The sequence below is a fragment of the Macaca nemestrina genome, chromosome 13, assembly GCF_043159975.1.
Source record: "Macaca nemestrina isolate mMacNem1 chromosome 13, mMacNem.hap1, whole genome shotgun sequence".
NCBI classification, from domain to species: domain Eukaryota; kingdom Metazoa; phylum Chordata; class Mammalia; order Primates; family Cercopithecidae; genus Macaca; species Macaca nemestrina.
The window spans coordinates 15,260,205-15,288,058 of NC_092137.1; the positions used below are offsets into that span (position 1 = coordinate 15,260,205).

Sequence of the window (27,854 nt, forward strand, 5' to 3'; positions counted from 1 at the left end):
AGGGTTTCACTGGGTTAGCCAGGATGGTCTCGATCTCCTGACCTCGTGATCCGCCCCTCTCGGCCTCCCAAAGTGCTGGGATTACAGGCTTGAGCCACCGCGCCCGGCCACGGGCTTCAGTTTTCATGGTGGTGGGAAAACAAAACTTTTAACAGTAATTAATAATGATAATAATTATAAATAATTAAGGCTCAAATATATGGAATTCAAGGTTCCATTAAGCTTGCAATGGTTAGAGAAGGTTCTAGAGAGAAGATGGATTGAGTGAGTCTTGAAGTACAGTATGAAAAAACTAAGATCTTGTGTCTCTGCTACATTACGTCCTTCTAAATATGGGGAGAAGGGACAGCATTTTAGTACCTGGGCAAAGCACGAAGGAAATGAATTAGCTAAACTGTTCACCATATTTCCATTCAGATCTGCATTTTTCCTGGGCAAGAGTAAGCCACCATAATTAACTGATACTGTGAACCATCCTATCTCCTATTAAGAGAAAAATAATGTACACGTGTTTCTACATGTAATCTACCATGCATACGCATGTTCAAGCATATGGAAAAATAAAAATTAACTTTGTTGCACATATTCAACTACTAAATAGCCGACTGATAAATATATTGGAAAGTCTGCATTACCAAGATTATCCAGTTGACAGTTGTTTAAAGAAATGAAGAACTGACCTCCAATTATTGTTTTTTTTTTCCTTTTGAGATGGAGTCTCACTCTGTTGCCCAGGCTGGAGTGCAGTGGTGCGATCTTGCCCATTGCAATCTCTGCCTCCCAGGTTTAAGTGATTCTCCTGCCTCAGCCTCCCGAGTAGCTAGGACTACAGGTACGTGCCACCACGCCCGGCTAATTTTTGTAGTTTTAGTAGAGATGGGGTTTCGTCACGTGGGCCAGGCTGGTCTTGAACTCCTGGCCTCAGGTGATCCTCCCACCTTGGCCTCCCAAAATGCTGGGATTACAGGCGTGAGCAACTGCATCTGGCCTAATTATTGTTAGTAAGAAAAATAATCATTCAGACACTTCCTTACCTGTTTCTGGGGCCAGGAGGCTTTGAGAATGGCTTCAGTTCTAAAGAAGACGAGGAGCTTGCTGTCCTCCTCAGTCAGGTGAAATGATTGCCCCAAAATCTGTAGCACGTGAATGCGGGGCCGCACCGGCCAGGCGTCATCAGCACAGAAAGGCCGCAGCCACTCCAGCAGGTCCTCAGGGGAAACCAGCTCCTCACTGCAGGGCAAAATCCAGAGGTATCTGTAAACTCCTAAGCCTTTTATTTTCCCCCTTCCAGTAATCAAATGTGGTCACTGACCTAACACTTGTTTGTTGGATGACTTCATTTTTTTCCTCTTGAAAGGAAAAATTTTGGTTTTTAAATGGCTTACAGCAGGTATTTAAAACCTATGTAAAATGAATGTAATTTTTAAACAGTATCATATTAAAATGAGTTATATAAAGCAGATAAATATCCTTGGCTAGTTTGTTTCAAAATTTAGTAAGTAGTAAGGCTTATTTCTGTTAGTGATACCAATAGTGCAAGGCTGCATTGTAGTAATTTTATATATCTGATTACTCGTTGACAATAATTAAGCAAAGTAGGTATCGTAAGTTACTCTTTACAGCTGAACCAACAAACTTCAGGGAAGTGATATAACATGCTCACACAAATGTATAGTAGTGTTGTATGACCCCAAAGCTCCAGTTCTTTCTACCATTTTCCCCAGATGATTAGAATTTCAATATGCCATTAGAGGATCAAATTTTATACTACTCTAAAAGGGAAGTATGAATGCTTGGTTATTATAGGACTGTGAAGTTTAAAATGATTCAGAAAAGGGGACAACAAAGTTTGTACAACATTCCATCTACTACTGGAATCTCTTTTCTTGTAACCCCAAATGAATATCTTATTTGATTATGTCAATGGATTATTTATCCATAACTCTTAAGGGGTTATCCATAGAGAAGACTCACTCCCACATGGGCCTGGAGATCCCATGCTAAAGCACTGAATTATACAGGTTTTGTTGTAGCCAGATCCTTATAAGGCTTTTAGCTATAAATCACCTAGACTGAGTCCCGGTCTAACTTAAATCAAATTCCATGCCCTAATAAGATTACAAGCCTTTTTTTTTTTTTTTTTTTTTTTTTTAACTTCTGAGAAGAATAAAATTCTGCAATGCCACTGAGTATGTCTTTCAGTATGTATTATTTCATATACTTGTCAAATATGATCTTATGGCAATTTAAAAGAATTATTTGTATTTAAGAATAAATGAAACTACAAAATTTTGTGGATAATTGGTTTAAGAATTTCGTAAATTCAGCAACTCGGTTGTTAATTTTACCTATAAGACTTTTAAATATTTATCAGAAATGGAAACAATTCAGGTGCAAAAATAGAATACTACACCTATTTCTGGTGAACTTTTTGCAAAGTAAACAGACAGTACAGTGTAATGAGTGTAACGCAAAGACCATTAAAAAAAAAAATCTGATGGACCTAACTGAATCCTGGCTGCAGACTTTACTAAGAACTCTAGATAAAATCATGAATATTATCCTTCCCAGGTTATAGTGACACGGATAAAGGTCCCAAGAGTGTGTCACCCGGAGTCTGTGAAACCAAGATAACATATACAAAGCACCTAGCAAATTATGTGGCACAGAGGAAGTACTTAATAAATAGTAACCATCATTGTCATAATAACGATCATCACCATAATTATCAGCATCATCAAAGCGCTATAGTTTGTGCTTAATGATACAGAGATAAAAATTATATGGTCTCTGCCTTCAAAGAAATAATAATACCATGGAACAGCAAGACTTTACAAGTGACTATTATCCAAATTACTAATATAAATGTGAACAACTCTTCTGGATGAAGAGTGAATAGAACCAGGAAAGGCTTCAGAGAGGACATGGCATATGAACAGGATCACAAAGGATAATTAGAATGTATATAAATGGAAGTGTGGCAAAATATAATCCAGACAGAGAACAGCAAGAAAAAAACAGCAAAAGATTTCAAAGGACAAAGAATGTTCCGGGAGAGATTAAAGCACAGATGTGTGGGTGGTAAATTAGAGGAGAGCGAGCTAAGGAAGGATAGGCTTTCTCACCTAGGTAACCAAGAGACTGAAAACAAGGCTGAAAAGGCGGTGCAGTTTAACTCTTTGACAGCACAAGCTCTGGAGGTGTTAGGCCCAGACTCAGTGCCCACATTTGCCACTTCCTGACAATGTTACTTTGACCAAGAAGTCACTCAATAGATCAGAGCCTCAGTTTCCTTATTCGTATATTGGAGATGGATAACAACACCTTCCTCATGGGGTTGTTGAGAAATTAAACAGAAACATAAAATAATAAATGCAAGGCATGTAATACAATGTCTGGCATATAACTAAGTGCTTCAATTAAAAGCAACCATTATTATTAAGGACATCTGATCTTTTTTGCATGAAATGGGAATGATAGACGATTTGTGAGCAGTGAAACATCAAAATCATGTTATTGATTAGAAAAATGTATGGGCTGGGGCAGACTAAGGCACTTGTGATGAAGACTTGAAGCTGTCTAATTCAGGAAGAAAGTAATTTAAAGTCCATTTCTGATTATAAGTCCTAACAGTTTCACATAAAATGAAGTTGATTTTTTTTGCCCTTTCACCCAAGTGCCAAGAAGAGATAACTAGGAAAAGCTAGAATGTGAGGAAGCTGTTGTCATGAAGACAAGCTGGAAGTTATAATAATAACCAAAGCCCCCAATACGGTGAATAAGAATGAAAACAGTATTAATAATAACTTCTGAAGGTTTACTATGTACCGTCAATTATATCACTCATCATAACTATCCTTTTCTTGTATACTGTTATCATCTCCAATTTGTAGATGAGGTAACAATCTCAGATTTAAGAATCTGACCACGGCATTTTGAACTGAATGATATTAAAATTTTTAAAAAGATCAAAATAATTTGTCCAAGGTCACACAGTAAGTAGTGGCACGAATATTTCAACTTGGACTATCTGACTGCCTTGTCAATTACTACACAATGCTACTGAACCAAACGGGCATATTCCAGAACAGTGTGGCAGTGGATTAAAATTACTCAGCTATGATGAGATAGAGAAGGATTATTACTCTAACATTTGTCAAGTTATTAAATCAAATTAGTTCTTTTTACATTAGAACTTACTGTGCGGCTAATAACATTTGACAGTTTAGAGGAACATGCTCTCATTTTGTGTTGATAGTTCAAACATATAATAAAATTAGGAGAAGTCCTTCCTAAAATAGAAGTATTGTGTTCCAGAAGAACCATGTCGTAGATGTGCTTCACTATTACTGGTGCTCAACAAAACTACACAGAAATGAAAGGCAGCTCTTTAGAAAAAGCTTCCAAGGACATTGACTAGACACTATCTCCTGAAGATTTTAGCTTCAAAATTGCTTACATTTTGATTTCAAATTGAGTTCTTAAAATTCATAGTCACTCTTATGGTTCAGCAAATATAAAAACAGATACACACAAACATATGCATAGGGAAACAGAGAGGAAGAACCATGATAAAATGTTAACTGGCAAATCAAGGGGAAGAGCATGTCGGTATTTTTTTTTAATCTGTGTAATTTTTCTGAGGGTTTTAAATTTTTCAAGATAAACAGGTAAAAAATAGCAATTATAACTTTCATAATGTAAAAACTAGAATAGGAAGAAGGAAAGTGATTCCATTTCTCATCTTTTACGAAAGCAAGGAGAGGATTTAATGAGCTTAAAAATTAAAAAAGAACATCATTATTTCAAAACATATTTACTTCATTATAAGGGTAATACAAATGATTTTAAAAAGTCATAAAATACACTTTGGGAGGCTGAGGCCGGCAGAACACGAGGTCTGGAGATCGAGACCATCCTGGTCAACATGGTGAAACCCCGTCTCTACTAAAAATACAAAAATTAGCTGGGTGTGGTGGCACATGCCTGTAATCCCGGCTACTCGGGAGGCTGAGGCAGGAGATTTGCTTGAACCAGGGAGTCAGAGGTTGCAGTGAGCCGAGATCACGCCACTGCACTCCAGCCTGGTGACAGAGCAAGACTCCGTCTCAAAAAAAAAAAAAAAAAAAAAAAAAAAAAAGTCATAAAATAGATAAAAAAGAGAAAATCTCTCATAGTTTCACTACAAACACATAGGGAATTGTTTCCACCTTTTTCCCTATAATGAGGATTGGGGATGGGACATTATACTGCAAACAATAATTTAGTACACTATTTTTAAAAATTAGATGATAAAGGAAACACACACAGAATCAGTTTTGGTCCAAAGAAGTCATGTGCAATACATACACAGCTCTATTAACAGAAAAGAACAACAGCAGTGACAGTGACAACAAAACTATGTTCACTGAATGACTAATTTGAGACTGTGTTACTCTGAGGTGGCATGAGTGTTCACCTGGCATTTCCCTATTATGTAATGTGGCATGGAAGGACATTCACAAATGTACAAAGGAATGGAAGGGAAATGTCAAGCAAACAAAGGAAATGATTGAATCAAAGCAAGAAGACAGATTTTTAAGCACAAAATAAGCGAATCCTCGGTCAGAGAGTTTTCAGGTTCTGCATGGCATACACATACAAAGATAACCCAAACTTAAATTCAAATGGTTAAGGCACATTAAAGGAGATGGTAACTATAAAAGCATTTTATAAATCTTGATGCACTAATCAAAATAAAATATTCTTATATGAGAATGCAAGAAAGCAAGACTACATTCAAGCAAGCAAAACACACACACATTTGACATTTCTTTTAAATGTAAATGTCATAGAATTTGGATACCTGAAGGAACATTAGGTCTCTTCCATATTGAAAGTAAACTGGCAACCAGATTTTGTGACTGGTTTGCATAGCAGATGCCAATGTTTCAAAATTAAGGAATTTCAGACACACAGAGTCAGGATGTTCCAGCTCCTGTTTAAAAACTGGATGATAGGAAAACAGTAGCAAAAACAGGCTGTGGCCAAGGCAGCAGCTGCCTCCTTTAGACAAGGAGCTCTCTAGTTCATCCCAGGCTCTCCCACTGCCTACCTCGTCTGAAGCCCAGTAGAAGGAGGGAGGGGTATATACAAGTGAGCTAATAGTGAGGGACATAAACATTCATTCCCTGTAGGTCCCGTGCCTCCATTAATGAACTGACCCACATACTATGCACACTTTCCTCACTAAATATGGAGTGGGCGGGACAGACATTTCCCAGGATAATGTCTTCTATTTACCAGCTCCCATGAAACAATCAGGGGGAACTGGCAAGGAATAAGAAATAACTGCAAATAAATGAATGCATAAATGGTCCTGGAGTAATATAAAAAGGGTGACTTTAGGAAAATCATAATCATGTTATATTAAAAGAAAAATGCCTGGAAAGGTAAGGATGTTGGTATGCACACAATTCCAATCTCAAAGCTCGACTCCTGATAAATACAGATAATCTCCTTGTGGCTGCTCTCAAACAAACGCCAACCCAGAATATCTTCCTGGGTTCCTGGAGAACTGTAAGCATAGTTAAAAAATAAAACAGAGTATCTTCCTGGGCTTCACTTCTCAGTGAAAGGGGGGACACACCTTGCTGTAACATGGCAGAGTGGATACTCATAAATACGGCCCAAAGTGATCCAGAAATACTGCGGTTAACAGAGTGGATCCACCGTCCTGGGTTGTGACCACGGCTTTCAGGAGGGCTCAACCTCACAGGACATAAGGCCTCATGAACTGCAGGTGCTCAGAGAACACTGGGTGATTTACTTTGCCTCATAGAGCAGGAAGAGGAAAAAAAAATCAGATTCAATTTGCTCTAGGTGGGCCGTTCTTTCTTTTTTTTTTTTCTTTGTTTTCACTTTAAAAATAATGTGAAATCTCTAGATAACAGCAAAGAGTTTAATAAAGTCTGAATTATGTGACATTGTTCAATATTTATATGAAACTTTAAGGCAGCTGAAGCCGACTGTGAAGTAGCAATTTAAATAATCAACGCCCCCCCCCGCCCCCCGCCAAACTCAATAGTTTTGAAGTAAATCTTTCTTCTTTTTTTGAATATTGCACAGAGGAATTTTGCATTAATTACCTGTTATCTGAGTGAATTTAATGCTATAAATCCTTTTGAGAATGACAAATATACTGGCTTATGCTTGTGAGACATTCTTGTTAGGAAGTTTTTTAAAGCTAAATGAAGGCGAGAAGTAGAAAGGGAAATAAGGCAAAGGCAGAGAGAAGCATGTCAAAGAGACAAGAAAGGTAAGACCTTGCTACTCGAAGTTCTTCCATGGACTGGGTATCACTTGGGAGCTGGTTACAAATGGAGAATTTCAGGCCCCACCCAGACCTACTCAATCAAAATCTGTATTTTAATAAGATCTCCAGGCTATTCCTATGCAGAATTAAGTGTGAGAAGCACTGCTTTACTTTCCTGTGCTGGCTCTTTAATGTCAAAAGGAGGTGATATGGTGAGAGAAATGCATACCTCTCTGAGCTTCATTTCCTAACGCACATGACAATTTCTGTATGATAAGGTTGTTCTGAGGACTAATGTAAAATGCACATGACAATTTCTGTATGATAAGGTTGTTCTGAGGACTAAGTGAGTTACTGAATAGCACCTTTCCAAAGTCTTGGCATAGAGGAATTAGATGTTCATTAGTATTTTTTTGTTTCCTTGTTTTTAAAATATTTGACAGCAGTATTTTATTTCCAGGTGTAACAGATATATGGATATATGCTCTTAGAATACTCTTAGTATTGAAATTTTTTTTTAAAACTTACTTTTCTTAAGCAAACAAATTCTTAACACAAACTAGAAATTGATATTTTATTCCTGAAATGTGATGTTACAAATACACACAAATAATAAGAGACAGCATACACATTTATGAATTTCTTTTATGAAAGAAATTTCATATGCACAAATAATTAATTCCTTTGTCCTATCTTTAATTGTAGATGCTATGAAAGGTCTTTGGCATGATTTAAAATCCTTAAGACACTCAACTCTCATATCTAGAGGCAAGAACGTGGTTAAACTGAAAAGAAAGCCATCTGTACAGGTGGCCTGTCTAGGTGTTATAATTTTAAGTTACTTAAAATTAGCACAGATAAAAGAAGAGGAAAAGAGAGCTTTCTGGGTGAGGTAGGAGCTGCAGTGAAAGAGCAAATGATTCTAACACTTTTTTGTGGAATCTTCAGGATTTTCTACATAGATGATCATGCTGTGTGCAAACAGGGACAATCTGACTTCCTCCTTTCCCATTTGGATGCCTTTTACTTCTTTCTCTTGTCTTATTGCTCTGAATAGAACTTCTAGTGTGATGTGTTGAATAAAGTGGTGAAAATGGGCATCCCTGTCTTGTTCCAAACCTTGGAGGAAAAACTTTCAATTTTTTCTCATTAAGTATGATGTTAGCTATGGGTTTGACACAGGGAAAACAGAATGGAGGTTCCCCTAAAAATTGAAAATAGGACTACCATTTGATGCAGCAATCCCATTACTGAGTATATATCCAAAGGGATGACATCAGTATGTTGAAGAAACTTCTGCACACCCATGTTTATTGCAGTGCTATTCATAATCACCAAGATATGAAATCAACCTAAATGCCCATCTAAAGATTAACGGATGAAGAAAATGTGGTATATATAAATACCATTCAGCCACAAAACAGTGAAATCCTGTCATCTGCAGTAACATGGATGAACCTGGAGGACATTATGTTAAGTGAGATGAGTCAGGCACAGAGACAAATACCACATGATCTCACTCATATGTGGAATCTAAAAACGTTGATTTCATGGAAGTGAGAGTAGATTGGTGGTTTCCGGGGAGCAGAGTGTGGGGTACTAGAGGATAGTCAATAGGCACAAACTTATAGTTGGGCAGGAAGAATAAGTTTTGGTGTCTTATTTATATAGTAGGATGAATCAGAGCAAATACCAATGTATTAAATATTTCAAGATTGCTAGAAGAATTTGAATATTGTCACCACAAAGAAATGATAAATGGTTAAAGTGATGGATATGGTAATTATACCAATTTTATCATTATGCTATGTATACATTCATTGAAACATTACAAGTCGGGTGTGGTGGCTCACGCCTATAATCCCAGCACTTTGTGAGGCCAAGGCGGGCAGATCACCTGAAGTCAGGAGTTCAAGATCAGCCTGGCCAACCTGGTGAAACACCCCCCGTCTCTACTAAAAATACAAAAATTATCCGGGCATGGTGGTGGGCACTTGTAATCCCAGCTACTCGGGAGGCTGAGGCAGGAGAATCACTTGAACCCGGGGGGCAGAGGTTGCAGTGAGCTGAGATACCACCACTGCATTCCAGCCTGGGCAATACTGCAAGACTCTGTCTCAAAAAAAAAAAAAAAAAAAAAGGAACGTTACATTGTACCACATAAACGTGTACAATTATTACGTGTCAATTATACAATATAAAAATTTAAATTTAAAAGAAGCAAATAATATTTGCGCCAACATAAAAAGAAAAAGAGGACATGTGGGCCGGGCGTGGTGGCTCACTCCTGTAATCCCAACACTTTGGGAGGCCGAGGCGGGTGGATAACCTGAGGTCAGGAGTTTGAGACCAGCCTTCCCAACATGGCAAAACCCCGTCTCTACTAAGAATACAAAAATTAGCTGGACATGGTGGCAGGCACCTGTAATTCCAGCTACTCAGGAGGCTGAGGCAGGAGAATTGTTTGAACCAGGGAGGTGGAGGTTGCAGTGAGCCGAGATTGCGCCACTGCACTCCAGCCTGGACAACAAGAGCAAAACTCCATGTAAAAAAAAAAAAGAGGACATGTGAATAATGGCATAAATTGCTTAAAAATTAACCACAAAACCAAATATTTGGTGGTGGCCGTCAACACACATCCTCAAATTCTTACTTTTTTACGCAGTCTCCCTGCCAGGGATATTGTGGGATAGTGTATACCTAACCCAAGAGTATGTAATGCGCCTGTGTGTGTGACATCTGAAGATGTGTATGAGTGAGGCTACTGTCAAAACAGACACTATGGAGGGTAGTGGATGTCCAGGTTATGAGTTTGGGACCGAGGGAGGTGTGGTATGTCAATAAGAGAAAGGGTGAGGGGCACATAAGGCCTGGCACGGGCTCCTGGAGGTTAGGCTGTCATGTCAGGTCAAGGAATGAATAACTTGAGAGCATTACTTTCAAAAACCAGAATAACCATATCACTGCAAAGACCCTCCTTGGAGCTACCTGGAAAACATAAACCGCCTCCCTTCCGTGACTCTGCCAGGCACATTATTGGGAAGGGAAACCCAAACAAAGGGTGTCAGGTTTAACTGTGCAGATTCAAAAAATACTTGCCAAAATAAAAGTTATGGCTTTGTCTTTCTTCTTTTTATTTTTTAGGCAAAAAAAAAAAAAAAAATTCAGGGAATTTTTTTTTTGTTAAGAAGGCTTTGTTATTCTGTGTCCCTAGAATAAAAAGTAAGATCTTTTTCTGTTCCTCCACTCCCTAATGTCTTTTTCAAACCTTAAAAAATAGTCTGTATTAGAGTGAGTCTCAAATTGGATTCTTCTGTATACGTGGCTAGAAATTCACTAAGAAGGAACACTGCCTTTTAATATTCTTGAGATGTCCCCAGCGGGACAAGACTAAGAAGCCCCATTGAAAGGGGCCTAAAACAGTACCTGTTGAGACCCTTTCATCTTGGGAGGCCAGGATCCAGAGTCAGCCTAGCCTGAGAGAAACTGCCCTGCTGACAGCAGCTCCCTGGGAGCTGATGGCTGAGAACTCACTGACAAGCTGGGAATGAGACAGCAGCAGTGAGATGGGCCCTGGAAGGAGGGTAAGTGATTCTCATGTAGCGTCTCTGCCTGCTCTGCTCCCTGCTGCATGTGCAGTTGCTCAGGCAGCTTCCTCAGCCTGGAATACCATCATCTATCTCCTCCAAACAGACTCTTCTTTCACTGACCAGCTCTGTGTCACCCTTTGTGTATCCTGCCCTAACTACTCCCTCCACTCTGCCTTCCGTACAGTGCTTCCCATTCTATAGCACAGTGACTATGGCTACAGGCCAGATCATCTCCCCCGCAGGACTGTGAGCTCCCTGGGGTTAGAGGTTATTTCTTATCCACATGACCCCTTTGTGACTTCACACAAAGCACGGTACACAGTACACCCCATGAATCATTAATTTCTTTTTAAAATGGGGGGCCTAAATTAGCCACTGCTACAGCGACTTTCCTATCTGAAGAACTGTAAGCAAAGGGGTTCAGAAACACTGTGCAAGGTAAAAAGCACAGGAAGTAGAAGCCTCTGCTTGCAATGTTTTTCCATCTTCACCTACATAGCTCATTCTATATTCTGTCACTCAAACCTTGTGCACAAAGCAATGCAGGGAAATAGACTATGAAAGCATCGGCATCTGAGTACTTCATTATCATTTAGAGCCAGGGTGGAATCCGGGTTCTATTTCCCAGCTCTATAACTCTGGGCAAGTCAACTCCTCTCTCTGAGCTTTTCTTTTAGGCCCTCCTCTGAAAATGGCAACAACATATCCAGCCATTAGAAATAATAATCACAATAATCATTAAATCTACAAAGATCAATGGAAAGTCTTACAATAGCAAATAAATAAGAGAATACAAAAGCTTATACATTTAAATTGAAACTATATAGAAAGATATCTGTACCTGAACAATAACTGGTAGGTAACATGCAAATAAAAATTTTACCAAATGGAACTATAGGGAGTTTTCTGAAACCCGTCTTCATTATATTCGATCACGTTTTCAATTAAAGAAAGAAATTGGGGAGAGGTCTTATACAGCTGACATGGATATTAGGCATTGTAAAGACCTTTGTGAATTTCAAGGACATGCATAACCGTTCATTTGTGTCTCTTTTTCTTACCAATATCATTGTATCTGAATGAAAAATTCTTTCTAAAAATAGCATCAGAGATCTATACATCTTTCTAGGCTTATAAAGCCTGTATACTTTGAGTCCTAAAACAAGGCAGACTTTAATTTATGCAAAGTTTTTTTTTTTTTTTTTTTTTAAAGAACATATATACTCACCCTAGGAATTTCCATACTTAATCAATACAGTTAACGTGTTGGAGATGAGAATCCCTTATCTTGTAGGAAGCTCAGAGCAGTTTCTGCCCTGATAGAATGATTATGATGATTATTATCTCTAATGGCTGTGAAGGAGGCAAAAGAAAACAATGCTCTCCATGGCAAGCAGGACCTGGAGCTGGTGGGGTCAGCACAGAGCTAAGAACACCACGTCTCCAGGTGCAGAGCCGCTCCTTTCCCAGTTCTTCTGATGAAGAACTGAGCCGCAGGTCCTCGGTTCTTCTTTCAGAAAACACCTAAAAATGTGGCTTAGTCTAGGAAGCCTCATACACATGGATACTAACAGCAATTCTAATACTCTGAGGAAAGCCAGTTAATGAAGATGCACATACTGTTCTAGTCTTACCCCTTGTCCACACTGGCGTGGACGGCTGCAACAACACCTTCCAGGACCTTCAGTGGGTCCCTTGGCCCACCAAGGTCAGCACTGCCACCACTGTGAAAAGAGAGAGAAACTGATTCAGAAAAGGATCACTCCGGTCTCAGAAATAAACTTGGTATTCACACGCTTAAATGAACCTGGTTGAATTTTGGCATGGTATACTACCTGCCCATAGTCATTTGTGCTATGTAATATCTACAAATGTACCAAGCCCTACATTAGGTGCTAATGAAACATTTTCTGCCCTTAAGGGGCTCAGTCTAATACATGCATGTTTTCCTATCAAGAGAATAACACAATCTACTTGCACTGTGTCATTCGAAATACATTGATTGAACATCAACTGTATGAGCTACTTTCAGCATTAAATGTAATAATGATTTACATCCTGCAGTTGAAGTTTTTTTTTAAAAGAAAGCACTAATATTTACTTGCTACTAATAAGTACCAGGCAACGCTAAACAGTTCACATATATTCTGCCACTATTAAATGCAACATCCTATGAGACAAGTACTATTATTATGCCCATTTTATAGATGTTATGTGTAGAACTCTAGTGAATCCTCAAAATGCAACAGAGGAAAAATATATTTTCAATGAGTTTTTCTAATAATTTAATGATATAAATCAACTGTTAGATTCGGTTCCTTTCATGTCTTTGTTATTTCGTGCCTACTACATTTTATTAACTTCCTAAAAGGTAAATGTTATGAACATTGTCAATAAAAATTTATTTTCCTTAGAAACAGAAGTAGTTGAATTCCTTAAGTTCTCTTTTCCTTCTATTGCTGCAAGATTTAATTAACATTTATTGAATGTCTTCTGTGTGCCAAGTATACCATTTATTGGATCAGAACCAAATCTGTAGTGGTAGAATTGGATGCAGAAAAAGAGAAGTATAATTTATGTCAAAAATTTATAAACATAAAACTATTCTATCATATTTTAATTATTCATGAAAATGGGCAATTTTAAGAAATAAACTAAATTCATCAAAACACTAATTTTTCAAAATGCGTATTTTTGTGAGCTTCATCTAAAACTTGGTTTAAGAAATAATAAAACGATAACCATAAACCAAAAGGTACAAAATGTGGCCAACAAATATCTGTCATCATTTGAAAGAGGACACTGGTTCATACAACCAATATCAAAAAATCCTAATAAGCAAACAATAAAACTAAGCTTTATTAATTTGAAATTTGTTCTTCTAAAAAAAAGTTATGAAATTCTATATATCTCCCTATATATAAAATTAATGGATACCTCAGAGCATTAAGGTAAAAACTGTATGAGGCTGGGGTAATTAAACTGATAAAGGCTCATTTGATTTCAGTTCAGCTGCAGAAAACTGACATGCATTTAATCAAAAAGTTCCTCAAGAGCAATACAGAATTAAAAAGAATGCTTAAAAGGAGAATAAATTAAACATAACTAAATCTTTTAGCCTAATTGCATTATTCACAGAAAGTACTTGATGCCTCATTATTTTCTTAGCTTCACTTTTGCCTCTTTTCTAATCCTCTTGGATGCATTCCTACAAAGGCACCTGCATGTCGACACAAAGCAAGAATTTCTCAATTGTCGGTTTTGTGCCATTAATTGCAGGTAAATAATGTCTAAAGACACTTTACAGATGTCTAACTTCATCAGTGTATGATTAACCTTGTCTTGTGTTTTTCAAAAGAACCTTCTGGGAACCATTTTCCTACTACTACAAAGAATGGGAATTAGAAATGGTAAGATCTGAAAAACCATATTGAAGTCACAGGACAGTCTGAAACTTACTTACCTGTGTCAAATGCCATTTTGGCCTTTCCCTTATTTCAAGAAAACTTTGTAAAATGGGGTCCAACCAGAAATTACATAGCTTAAGATGTTATACACAGTACCAACAATGAAACATTTTCATGGTCTCCATTCTGAAGACATAAGACTATGAGAACTCTAAAAATAATCTCTCACTTTTGTAAAGTCCTTCAAAACTTATAAAATGCTTTTACATACAGGATGATAGCTTAGCACCATCACTGACAAAGTGTCACCCTAGTTTTTCCACAATGATCACTTTGTAGCTTACCTCAATGCAGAAATTATTTTCATGATTGCACTCTGCACTATATCCTTGGGTGAGATGTCAAGAGGGCCAACTGCCACCTCTAGCAGCTGCTGAATCATTGCTAGAGGCTGACCATCTAAACAAATAGCCACGGCTTCATCATGAAGTTTCTCTTTTTCTGATCGGGACAGATCATAGAGGCGACTGTATTTTTGCAGTGTTTCCTGTAAAGACATGGTAATCAACACTTAAACAGAAATTAAATGTATCTACATGCACAAAGTGAAACATATTTAGATCCTGGAACCAAATACATGACAAGCAGCAACACCATACCAAAGCGCATGTATTAGTTATTAAGAGCTTAGGCTCAAGCATCACCCACACTTGAGTGCAAATTCTGGCTTTACCATTTATTAGTTAGTGGGCCTTTGTGATCTCAAATTTCAACATCTGTAAAATGAGGATGAGGAAAATAGGGTCATGTGAATAGAGGGTGTTGTTAACATTAACTGAGATAATATAAAAATCAGTTCTTTAGCACTTCGGAAATAAAGTAATGCTCAGTAAGTATGAGCTTTTCTATTATTATTATCACTAATGCGCTACAACCACATAATAATCTATTGAACTACAACTATGTAATCCCAGGTATTATACATATGGTATCTAAATTAATACTTGTAAAAACCCTGCAAGTATTTTTAAATTAGCTCCATGTTATAAAAAAGGAAACTAAAGACCAAGGAGATTGAGTATTAGCAGAGCTAAGATTAGATCCCAAGTCTACTCCCCTGCCCTAGGCCACCCTGCCTGCCTCTCCAATGTTGTAACAAATAATTTAAGAAATAAGAGGCAAGCTATTGTTTTTTGGCATACCAAATACAGTCACTTAACGATGATAACTGTTTCCAGATTCTTTATCGTTTCCCTTGTAATCCTGAATATACTGTTTAGTATTTGAAACCAACCATGAGAAAAATCTGAATATTAACTGAATATTTGATGATATTAAAGAATGTCTATTAATTTCTTTGCTAGTGATCATGTTATAGTGGTTATTTTAAAGTATCTTTTAGAGATAGATAGGGAGGTATTTATGAATAAAATGAAAAGATGACTGAGATTTGCTTCACAATCCACAAGAGCAAGGGAAGGGAAGGCAGCAGTATGCATTAAGATGGGGCATGTTTTGATAACTGTTGAAGCTGGGAGTTGGGCACATGAAGTTTCATTTTACTGTTCTGCCCACTGTGAAATTCTCTATTTCAGAAAAATCCCTATGAGTTAAGCAGGGCAATTCCTAGTAACCTCACCTAAGAGGAGAGGGAACTGAGGCTCTGTAGGACGGAAGCCTTTAACTTTGGTTAAATTAACCTTCGTGAGGATATAAGATTTATTTGTACTGGGTATATAATTAAGGATGTTAAAATGAAGGTCTGAACTATAAAAGGGATAAATGCATGGGGTTGAAGGTTATTTCCCGTTTTTGCTATACATGGTGCCTTAATAAAATTAACTAATGTCTAATTTAGGAACCTCAAGAGTTTCGTATTATGGACCATCCAGAGTCTGACTGAATGGCACTCACAAGTAGCTATATGGTATGTTTACATCATATCTTAGATGAAACAAACATGTTTTTTTAATCAATAATCCCCTTAAATCCCCCAATAAATTATTCTAGGTATTGGAAGACAATACTTGTGGCTGGGTGAAGTGGCTCAGACCTGGAAGGCCAAGGTGGGCAAACAGCTTGAGCCCAGGACTTTGAGACCAGCTTGGGCAACATGGCGAAACTCTGTCCCTAAAAAAATACAAAAAATTAGGTGGGTGTGGTAGCACACACCTGTAGTCCCAGCTACTCAGGAGGCTGAGGTGGGAGGATTCCTTGAGCCCAGGAGGTAGAGGCTGCAGTGAGTGAGCCTGAGGAACAGAGTGAGACCTTGTCCAAAAAAAAAAAAAAAAAAAAAAGACAATACTTGTTCCAAAGAGAGTAATACCAATTCTCTGGGTTTTAATATAGTATATTAAAAAATAATATAAATTTAAAAATAATTTTAAATGTGTTTATTTAAAAATGAGTACTTTAAAAATTTATAGTAAGTATAAACCACTTTCCCCTGAAGATTATAATTTTACTCTAGTTCTCATAATTATGAACTATAGTGCTGTAAATGTCAGTAGGATAAAACCAAGATTGGTAAAGCCAATTTGTTCCCTGCAAAGGCTTCTATATTGTTCATACCATTATTTAACATTATTCACCAGACAGAAAAATAGGCACTCCAAAACACAAAATGGAATAAAATTTCTTTCAAACTTTTAAGTTCTTCCCATTATCTTTTCAATGAGGGCTTTGCATTTATATCTTGTACAAATTTTGAAGTCTCCCATTTGCTCATTATCTGAACTCTCCACTGACTGATCTTTCTAGTCATTCTACAAGGCAAGAATACAATTCAATAAATGTGTAAGGTTTAAGAAAAATAAAAGAGGAGGTTAATGGCCACTTATAAGGTTCATTTACCATAGTATTAAAGGGCAAATGGAATATTATTCATATATATAAGCACTGTTTTCACTTATATGGAAACCATTTATTTATTGATTTATCAACTTTCCAGTTACAGAAAAAATTATCTCAACTCCCACAATTGTTAAAATATAGAACAAAATCTCTAAGGGCCTCAGAGAGCTTCGGGTTTCATTGTATAGTCCTAACACCTGGGTCTTCAAACCTCATCACAGGTAGGGGACCTCAAACTTCATGATGCTGTTTTTGAGACACCAAGAAACTAGAAGCCAACTAGAAACAATTTTAGTAGTCAAAAAATTCCTCTCAATAATGAAATTCTATTTTACGTTGGAAACATGCAACATAAAAACAGGTTAAGGGTATACATTTAACAACAAAAAAACAGGGTAGACATAAGAGGCTATTTCTGATTTTTTTCTGAAAATTAGAAGGGAAAACAAAATCAAAATTTTTATGTATTTATGTGTTTATTTATTTATCTGAGACAGAGTCTCACTCTGTCGCCCAGGGTGGAGTGCAGCGGTGTAATCTCAGCTCACCACAACCTCCGCCTCCCAGGTTCAAACGATTCTCCTGCCTCAGCCTCCTGAGTAGCTGGGATTACAGGTGCGTGCCACCACTCCCGGCTAATGTTTGTATTTTTAGTAGAGACGGGGTTTCACCATGTTGGTCAGGCTGGTCTCAAACTCCTGGACCTTGTGATCCACCTGCCTTGGCCTCCCAAAGTGCTGGGATTACAGGCATGAGCCACCGAGCCCAGCCTATTTTTATTTTTATTTTAAAATTCTACCAGGTAGAAGTAAAGTCTGAGCACCATTGTCTTCTCATTTCTTAATTTTAGAGACCACTCCCCCGACCCCAGGCCGCTATCCAGTGTTCAACTCCTGCTGCTGTCTCCACTTCCACCCTTCTCACCCACTTCCTCTATTGCCCCATATCAGCTGTGCCAAGTGGCTCAACATCGTTTTGAAAGAAGTGGAAACTGAATTGTCAATCAAGTGGTAATGAAGAGATTAACCAATAAAGGCTTGAGGACTATTTTCAAGGATATCTGCAAGTCTGAAAACCCTGTCAAAACAACTAATGTAACTTTAAAGGAAAAAAGAAATAATATACTGATAGAGAGTAAGCATATAGAAGTTCCCATTTCTTTACCTGCTCACTATTCTTCAGAGAAAGGATGAAGCTGTGGCTCAGGGTTTCCAGGTGGGCAAGTGATTTCTCCAGATGATTCAAAGCATCTGCATAGGTAACTTTAGAATCCTTAGCTTCTTGAGTTTCATCTTCTGAGTTTCTTTTCCTTGGCTTCTCAATAAAATGTTTGACTGTCTTAATAGCCTTTCTAGTCATCTCTTTACGGGCTTCCACAGACAGCTTAAAAAAAGAATTAAATAATTGTGAGACAAAAGAACCCTGCATTATTACATCTTGCATATTCAACAAATGTTAATGAGTTAAAACAATACTGAAATTTTTGTATATATGATTTTAACCAATAAATAGCACTTGTTATACTAGTTTTTCTTCTGTGAAGAAAACAAAAAGTGAGGTGCCATTTGCATTATCAAACTAGTAATTAAGATTTTTAAAAATGTTAATATCCAAAGCAGGTAAAGTGATGAAACTAGTATTCACACTGACTGCTGGTTACAGTGCAAAAATGAGGAGCCATTTCTACAACCACGTTCCCAGTTCTGATCACTTATTAAAAGAAAAAAATTCAAAAGAAGAAAATAAATACAGGCATAAAGATTTTAACTGGAATAAGACTATTAACATAACCTCAAAAGTAATCTAATTGATAGAAGAAATGATAACTAGCTTATAATAAATAACGAGCTGGAAAGATATGTAGTCATTAAAATTAGAATTATAAAAACATTATCCAAACATTTTGGAATATGTTTGTCATAGAACGTTAAATCTTAGAAATCAGAATATAAAACTTTCTAGACAATGTTTACATTAAACTTCAAACTATATCTGCATATACAATATATATGTATTTTATATATTTTCTATTTTACATACACACACACACACACACACACACACACACACACACACACACACACACATATACATACAGGTTGAGTACTCCTTATCTGAAATGTTTGGAACCAGAAATATTTCAGATTTCAGATTTTTTTTTTTTTGATTTTGGAATACTTGCTAATTTAGCATCCCTAATTCAAAAGGCTGAAATCCAAAATGCTCCAATGAGCATTTCCTTTGAGCAGCATGTTGGCACTCAAAAAGTTTCAGATATTGGAGCATTTCAGATTCCTAGATTCAGGAAATTCAATGTGTACATGCATATAAAGTATATGTATGTATAAAAATATATTAAATATGTATTCAGACATATGCATATATATATTATCAAGGTGTTAGGATTATGAGCTATTTTTTTTTCTTTCCTTCTTTCCAAAGTTTCTATACCATTGTTTTCACCCATTTATTCAGTGACATGCATCAGACTCCTGTATACTGTGTTAGATATATGGGAGTTATATGTTTCTAATTAATAAAATACTAAGCTCATTTATCCTCAAGAATGTGCAGGAGTTATATTTTTCTAATATTAAAATATTAAGCTCTGACCCTCAAAAATACAAAACTAAGTCTAAACTTTGTGCTTTGTTGATGGAAGCAGCAGACGCCTCTGAGATATCCTGGCGCCTCCTCAGGCCTCACTGATTTGTGCTGCTTTGGATCCTGGACTGTAGTCTTCTGTCAGCTACTCAAGTACATTTTTACTATATCCTCAAAAGGATGTGTTGATTTTTTTGTTTCAATAAAAGAGATAAAGACCCCTATGACAGAATCTCATTTTTTTTTTTTTTTCTATTTCCTAAAAGCAGTCATTGTAAATGTCTGGTCATTCTAAAGAGTAGGACTAGGCTGAAATACATGGCATGAGTGACCACAACAGGAGGTAAGCTGCCCCCAGACCCTTCCTTTCCTACTAGCTCCCTCCAAGTTACTCCAAGTTACTCAACAGAGTTATGACTTTAAAATGCTGACAGGGGACATTTTCCTAATCCTATGAAAATATTGATAAAAGGGATCTTTAGGAAAGTACTATTTCCAATGAAATTGGAAATGCATTGCAAATGCAGCTTTCAAACAAGTTCCGTAGTCCCTACTTCTTACCAAATTTCTGGTTCTAAGCCATTAAAAAAATCAGAGCCCACCATTGACTGACAAGTATTAATTATGTTAATGTGTTATCCCACAAATAAACTGTGAACTCCTCCCTGTGATTTAGAAATACAAAATACTAGATCTGTGTTTTGTTCAACAAAACATCCCTCCCTTCATACATGTAGACCAAGGGACTGAGCTCCAGGAGGCTCAGTGGTATGTTAGGGGTCATTGTGTGAATGAGAAGAGTAAAAACTAGAATCCAGATCACTTGTACCAAGTTGGTGCTCCCTGTCACCTTGCATCACACAGCGTCCACTCAATGATTTCTGCATCCTCACAAACTCCTCACTGAGTTTATTAGAGAGTGCATATGCTGGTTGAATGCTGAATGACAAAATCAAGACCGAATAAGAGTTAAAATTTATAGTAGAGCAAATCTTTTTTTATATTCATATTTGTTTCTCCAAGAAATCTACATTTCAGAAATTACTTTGGCTATAGCCAAATGTATACACTCTTCCTAGCCTACTGTGTGATATGGAAGAGTTTCAGAAACAGACTGGCTATAGAATAGGGACAGGCAGCTAATTCACACGTGTAGGAAGTAGGGTCCTGGATGAAACGATGGGTCCCTATCCCCTTAAAGAGGTCCAGATGAGATCACTGTTGTCCAAGTCTTGACTAGCCTTTGTCAACCAACCCTGGAATGAACATATGGTAAGCAGGAAGAACAATACATTCAGAAAACGTGTGTTTAGTATTTACTACTGGTATGACTTTAGGAAACTTGACAAAGTGCTTGAAGCCTTAGTTTCCTTATCTACAAAATGAAAAAAAAGACCCCTGCTGCACAATTTTAAGAACTTAAGACAATTTATAAAACAGTCAGCACAGTGCCTTGCCCATAGTAAGTACTCAGTAAACAGATGCTGACATTTAATTTGACCAATGGATAAAATACATACGCCATCCTCCCCACTGTTAGTTTGTCATCTTCCTAATAAATCTGTCATATAATTCCCTTTTAGAAAAACCTTTTTTTAAATAAGTTCCCCAAATTTCTTAGCACGGAATTCAAGAACTTTCACAAACTGGTCCCTAGCTAAGCCTCTGGCTTCATGGTATAATTGTAACCCGAACCCAAAGCTACAGCCACACTGACTCTTTGTCATTACCTGGTGCTCTTACTTGCCATCTTGTCTCAATAAAATGTTCCTTTCCCTCTTTTTCACAAGGCAAATTTCTAGTTATGTTTCATTATCGAGACATCCAGGGTCAACCTAGCCTCCACAAGCATTCCACTGGCAAGTCCTCTGCTCCAACATCCAAGTGTATAACCCACCTACTTTGTATGTATCAACTGTCTCCTCAGCATTACTGAGTCTAGCCCTCACACGGAAGTCTATGCTTTCAGAAAACTTGTCGTAGGTTATGAGAGACAGGTGCAACTTTTTCAAGAGTTTAAATTGTTTGACTTCATCACTACAGTGTCATTAGAAAATTTTCTTTTTCTATTTAAAATAATCCTTCAAGAGAACTAAACATTTCAAAATAACTATATAACCTGACACTGAGCAAGGCAGAGTGCAAATAAATGCAATCCTAAGTTAATTTTCCTGAGCTAGCTAGAACCTCTAAGAAGCAGAATGATATTATGATTAAAAATATGTAAGGTGTTTTATTTGACTAGGCGTTTTACTTAATTCAAGCTTTTTATTACTATACTTTGTAAAAACAGGTTCATTGCTGAAAGACTCCAGGGTATGATTAAAAAATATATGTTTAACACTGAATTTACATCTAGTAGATTTATTTTCTTTAAACTGTTCTATAATGGAAGGAACAGAAGTAAAAGAAAGAAATGATTGGAAAAAAATGTACCAGAGTAAAAAAATGGCAATTTCTTTATTGTATCTAGTGGCCCCACGGTACCATTATTCTTAACACTCTTTTCTCAAGCCCACAGCATTAACATGTCATTCATGTATATCATTACTATAATATCCAACCAAGATTATACTTTTAACTGTTCCCTGCAGCAATTGTAATTGCTATGAAAAATAATAATGGATTTTGTGAAATAAAGATAAGTGGCTAAACTGTTTCATCACTTAATAAATAGGTACTAAACATCTACTTTCCAAGACCTATAAAAAATGAGATAAAAACATGAAGCAGGCTTACAAAGAAACCACATATATAATGGAAGATAATATAGTGAGAAGAGGGCGGAGGGACTGAGGAATCGTTGATGGCATCAGCAAATCTTATTGGTCAAGCTTCAAAATATATCTGGGCTCTAACCACTTCCTACCGCCTTCACTGCCACCAGTCAGTTCCCAGGCACCATCATGTCTCATAAAGAGCACTGCAACGGTTCTACCTTGTCTCCCAGTGTGCAAACACAAGCATTCCGCATTCCATCTCTTCCACTGCATTTGTCAATTCCCTTGTAATTAGGATGAGCTGTGTTCCAGCCAATGAAATTTGAGCAGAAGTGACATATACCATTTCTGAGCTGGGCAATTAAAAACCCACATGGATCATTATCCAGTTTCCAGTTTCCCTTTTTTTTTTTTTTTGAGATGGAGTCTAGCTCATTGCCCAGGCTGGAGTGCAGTGGTGCGATCTCGACTCACTGCAAGCTCCACCTCCCAGGTTCACACCATTCTGCTGCCTCAGCCTCCTGAGTAGCTGGGACTACAGGCGCCCGCCACCACGCCCGGCTAATTTTTTGTATTTTCAGTAGAGACAGGGTTTCACCATGCTAGCCAGGATGGTCTCGATCTCCTGATCTCGTGATCTGCCCATCTCATCTCCCAAAGAGCTGGGATTACAGGCGTGAGACACCGTGCTCAGCCCAGTTTCCCTTTTTTAGCCATAACAATTGAGGAGAACGTGGGGCCCAGATGGTGCCAATACAAAATGACAGGGCTTCCATCAGCCGGGATCCTTAAGTGACTTTGTGGTTGTGGCCCCTTTGTAGTCTTTTATTGGATTAGGTGCATGAGGGACTATCTACTGAAAGCCACGACACACCTTAGCTTTTTCTGACATACATCAGGTACCAAGAGTAAGGCAATATGTGGCTTTGGTTTTTAGATATCAGGCATTGAAAAAAAAATAAAAAAGATTAGAAAAACACCATAATCTATGACATGCTATAAAAAATACTTAATAAAACTATTATCTGTGGTAGCTTGGGGAGCAGATCATACCCCTAATGAACTTGGGGATCTAAAGAGGCTGGGAAATGGAACACCAGAAATGTGTTGGATGCTATATGATGCTGTGGGTATTAAAAGAAGTACCATCCAGATCGGAAGCAGGAGAGAAACAGAATAAACAGCCCAGAAGTTCAGGGCCATGCTGGGTTAAAAAAAAAAACACAAAAACAAAAACCAACTTACTAATTCTAGACCCCAAGAGTAAGAGATAAGATGGAGAAATCCTTATATAACAAATGCCAAGTAAAACCTTTAGAAGATTAAAATGCTTCAGGGAAGAGATAAACCAAGGGCGTGACACTCCGTAAATTCTTTCAACTGGACAAAATGACTCAGGGCAGACATCCAATTAATGATGTCGTTCTTAAACAGAAACCTGAGAGCTTTAAGCTAGCCCCCTTTAAGTGGAGAGAGAATGTATGGGGGTCATACATCAAAGATATATAGAACAATATTTCAAAACAAACAAAAAGACTCTAGATGTGGCTATGGGCACATGACACTAAGAGAAATCAAATAAGTAAGAAGCCTATTAAATTTCTGAGATAGTGATGCTGCCCAAGAAACCACAAACCTGGGCTGAAGGCATTTTAAATGCCTGTGACTACAGGCATTTAAAACTTAACACTTGCGCCTTCAACCTTGAGGATACAGACCTCCAACATCCACTTCTCCTGTGGCCCAGGAAGGAAGTGGAGAGGTCTTCCGTGGAGGGAAGAAACTGGGTCATGGAGAACAAAGCACAACAAGGTTGCTCCTAGAAAGCAGAATTAAGGCCTAATTAAGGGCCCTTACCTACTCCACAGTAGGGAAGCCCTCATAATGTCTGTATAGCAGATTTTTAAAGCTGCCTCACAGTAGTGTCTGCCAAGTATCTCTTATTGACTCCCTTTCCAAGGTGAGTGGTTAATGCAATTATCTTGCCGCTGTTTCACCACGTAAGTTGGTGTCGAGATGGGTGTGGGGGAAGCAGGGCAGAGGATTTGTCCCATTGGTTCATAGTCTGGATCACAACTGGACCTGATGCGCAGCCTACTGTGAATTATGCCGACTTTGGGCTCCCTGGAGTGACTAGGACCCTGGATGGTTTCCTCTAGTGGAGAAGCAGAGTGCATTCTGTGGTGGAAAGAAGGCTTGGTGAATAAAAGGGTTGGCAGTAGCAGACAGTGGTTCCTATCACACATCTCATCTGCTTCTCTATGCTTCTCAACCCCCTTGTAGTAAGACAGGGTTGTAGGGCTAGGTGGGCCCATGAAAAGTGTGAGAAGTGTCATGTATAACTCTGGCTAAGGCAATCACACCCGATTTTCCAGTCCCACTCCTTCTCCTGACAAGGTACTTGAGGAGACCCCAAGTGGGTATGGACCCTGAGGGAGGCGTCTGTTGTGCTAGGCTACTGTGACTCTGGGGTTGTTTTGTGACGCCAGCACTACCCAGCGGCTCGGTGGTATCTTAAAAACATACATCTGCTCCAGTCACGCCTCTGCTCACATCCATCTAATGGCTTCCCAACTCACTAAGAATAAAAGCCAGTCTTTCATACCCTATCAGGCCCCATGTGATCTTCCCCTCACCCTGCCTCTCTCATCCTGTCCCTTCCCTGCCTTCACACTCTCAGGCCACTTAAAACACCCTGGCACCCTTGCAGCCCCCACAGAGTCTTCACAATCATCAGTCTCTACTTGGAATATTCTCCCAGGCACTCTCATGACTCAACCTACTTCTCTTGGGACTTGACAAAAATGTCATCTTATCAGAGCAGCCTTCCCTGACCACTGCATGAAACCTGGCACTCTCTCCACCTCTTTCTCCTGGCCCTGTAGTATTTTTCCTCCTAACTGACACACTGGGCTTCTATTGCTTATTGCTTGTCACTGCTACATTCCCAAAGACCAGAATTGTGGCTCATATATAACAAATGCCTCTCTGTTGAATGGAAGGATGGATGGATGGATGGATGGATGGATGGATGGATGGATGGATGGATGGATGGATGACAGTGTTTAAAAAGAGAATACTAAAAGTGCACTTGAGGAAGCCCGTAAGCAGGAGGGCTCATGATACATCTTTAATCACTAGAGCACTTTAGTTTAGACATGGTGTGGCATAAAGGGCTGGACAGTAAATATGTTAGGCTTTGCAGGCCACATAGAGTCAAAAACACATGATTATCTCAACAGACGCAGAAAAGGCTTTAGACAAAATTCAACAGTCCTTCATGCTAAAAACTCTCAATAAACTAGGTACTGATGGAACGTATCTCAAAGTAATAAGAGCTATTTATGACAAACCCACAGCCAATATCATACTGAATGGGCAAAAACTGGAAGCATTCCCTTTGAAAACTGGCACAAGACAAGGATGCCGTCTCTCACCACTCCTATTCAATATAGTGTTGGAAGTTCTGGCCAGGGCAATCAGGCAAGAGAAAGAAATAAAGGGTATTGAATTTGGATAAGAGGAAGTGAAATTGTCTCTGTTTGCAGATGATATGATTGTGTATTTAGAAAACCCAATTGTCTCAGCCCAAAATCTCCTTAAGCTGATAAGCAACTTCAGCAAAGTCTCAGGATACAAAATCAATGTGCAAAAATCACAAGCATTCCTATACACCAATACCAAACAGAGAGCCAAATCATGAGTGAACTCCCATTCACAATTGCTACAAAGAGAATAAAATACCTAGGAATACAACTTACAAGAGATGTGAAGGGCCTCTTCAAGGAGAACCACAAACCACTGCTCAAGGAAATAAGAGACGACACAAACAAATGGAAGAACAATCCATGCTCATGGATAGGGGGAATCAACATTGTGAAAATGGCCATCTTGCAGCCCAAAGTAATTTACAGTTTCATTGATGTCCCCATCAAGCTACCATTGACTTACTTCACAGAACTGGAAAAAAAGTACTTTAAATTTCATATGGAACCAAAAAAGAGCCCACATTGCCAAATCAATCCTAAGCAAAGCAAACAAAGCTGGAGGCATCATGCTACCTGACTTCAAACTAAACTACAAGGCTACAGTAACCAAAACAGCATGGTACTGGTACCAAAACAGATATATAGACCAATGGAACAAAACAGAGGCCTCAGAAATAACACCACACATCTACAACCATCTGATCTTTGACAAATCTGACAGAAACAAGCAATGGGGGAAGGATTCCCTATTTAATAAAGGATGTTGGGAAAACTGGCTAGCCATATGTAGAAAGCTGAAACTGGATCCCTTCCTTATACCTTATACAAAAATGAACTCAAGATGGATTAAAGACTTAAAGTTTAAGACCTAAAACCATAAAAACCCTAGAAGAAAACCTAGGCAATACCATTCAGGACATATGCATGGGCAAAGATTTAATGACTAAAATATCAAAAGCAATGACAACAAAAGCTGAAATAGACAAATGGGATCTAATTAAACTAAAGAGCTCCTGCACAGCAAAAGAAACTATCATCAGAGTGAAGAGGCAAGCTACAGAATGGGAGAAAATTTTTGCTATCTATCCATCTGACAAAGGGCTAATATCCAGAATCTACAAAAAACTTAAACAAATTTACACGAAAAAAACAACCTCATCAAAAAGTGGACAAAGGATATGAACAGACACATCTCAAAAGAAGACGTTTATGCATCCAACAAGCATATGAAAAAAAGCTCATCATCACTGTTCATTAGAGAAATGCAAATCAAAACCACAATGAGATACCATCTCATGCCAGTTAGAATGGCAGTCATTAAAACGTCAGGAAACAACAGATACTGGGGAGGATGTGGAGAAATAGGAATGCTTTTACACTGTTGGTGGGAGTGTAAATTAGTTCAACCATTGTGGGAGACAGTGTGGCGATTCCTCAAGGATCTAGAACTAGAAATATCATTTGACCCAGCAATCCCATTATTGAATATATACCCAAAGGATTATAAATCATGCTACTATAAAGACACATGCATACGTATGTTTATTGAAGCACTGTTCACAATAGCAGAGACTTGGAACCAACCCAAATGCCCATCAGTGATAAACTGGATAAAGAAAATGTGGCACATATATACCATGGAATACTATGCAGCCATAAAAAAGGATGAGTAATGTCCTTTGCAGGGACATGGATGAAGCTGAAAAACATCATTCTCAGCAAAGTAACACAAGAACAGAAAACCAAACACCACATGTTCTCACTCATAAGTGGGAGTTGAACAATGAGAACACATGGACACACAGAGGGGAACATCACACACCGGGCCTGTTGGGGGGTGGGGAGCTAGCGGAGGGATAGCATTAGGGGAAACAGCTAATGTAGATGACGGGTTGATG

At 38.1% G+C, this 27,854-nt stretch overlaps 1 protein-coding gene across 2 annotated transcripts in view; it reads right to left on the reverse strand.

Moving 5' to 3' along the window:
* The window catches only part of LOC105486455 (NBAS subunit of NRZ tethering complex), a 390,628-nt gene that overhangs the window by 50,551 nt on the left and 312,223 nt on the right, over positions 1 to 27,854 (reverse strand). For both annotated transcript variants that reach the window (XM_011749319.3, XM_071076257.1), the window contains exons 45-48: positions 18,309 to 18,527; positions 14,636 to 14,838; positions 12,519 to 12,608; positions 1,035 to 1,230 (exon numbers count right to left, since the gene is read on the reverse strand). In XM_011749319.3, the coding sequence (XP_011747621.2) occupies positions 1,035 to 1,230; positions 12,519 to 12,608; positions 14,636 to 14,838; positions 18,309 to 18,527 (708 nt within the window). The remainder of the gene's footprint in view (positions 1 to 1,034; positions 1,231 to 12,518; positions 12,609 to 14,635; positions 14,839 to 18,308; positions 18,528 to 27,854) is intronic.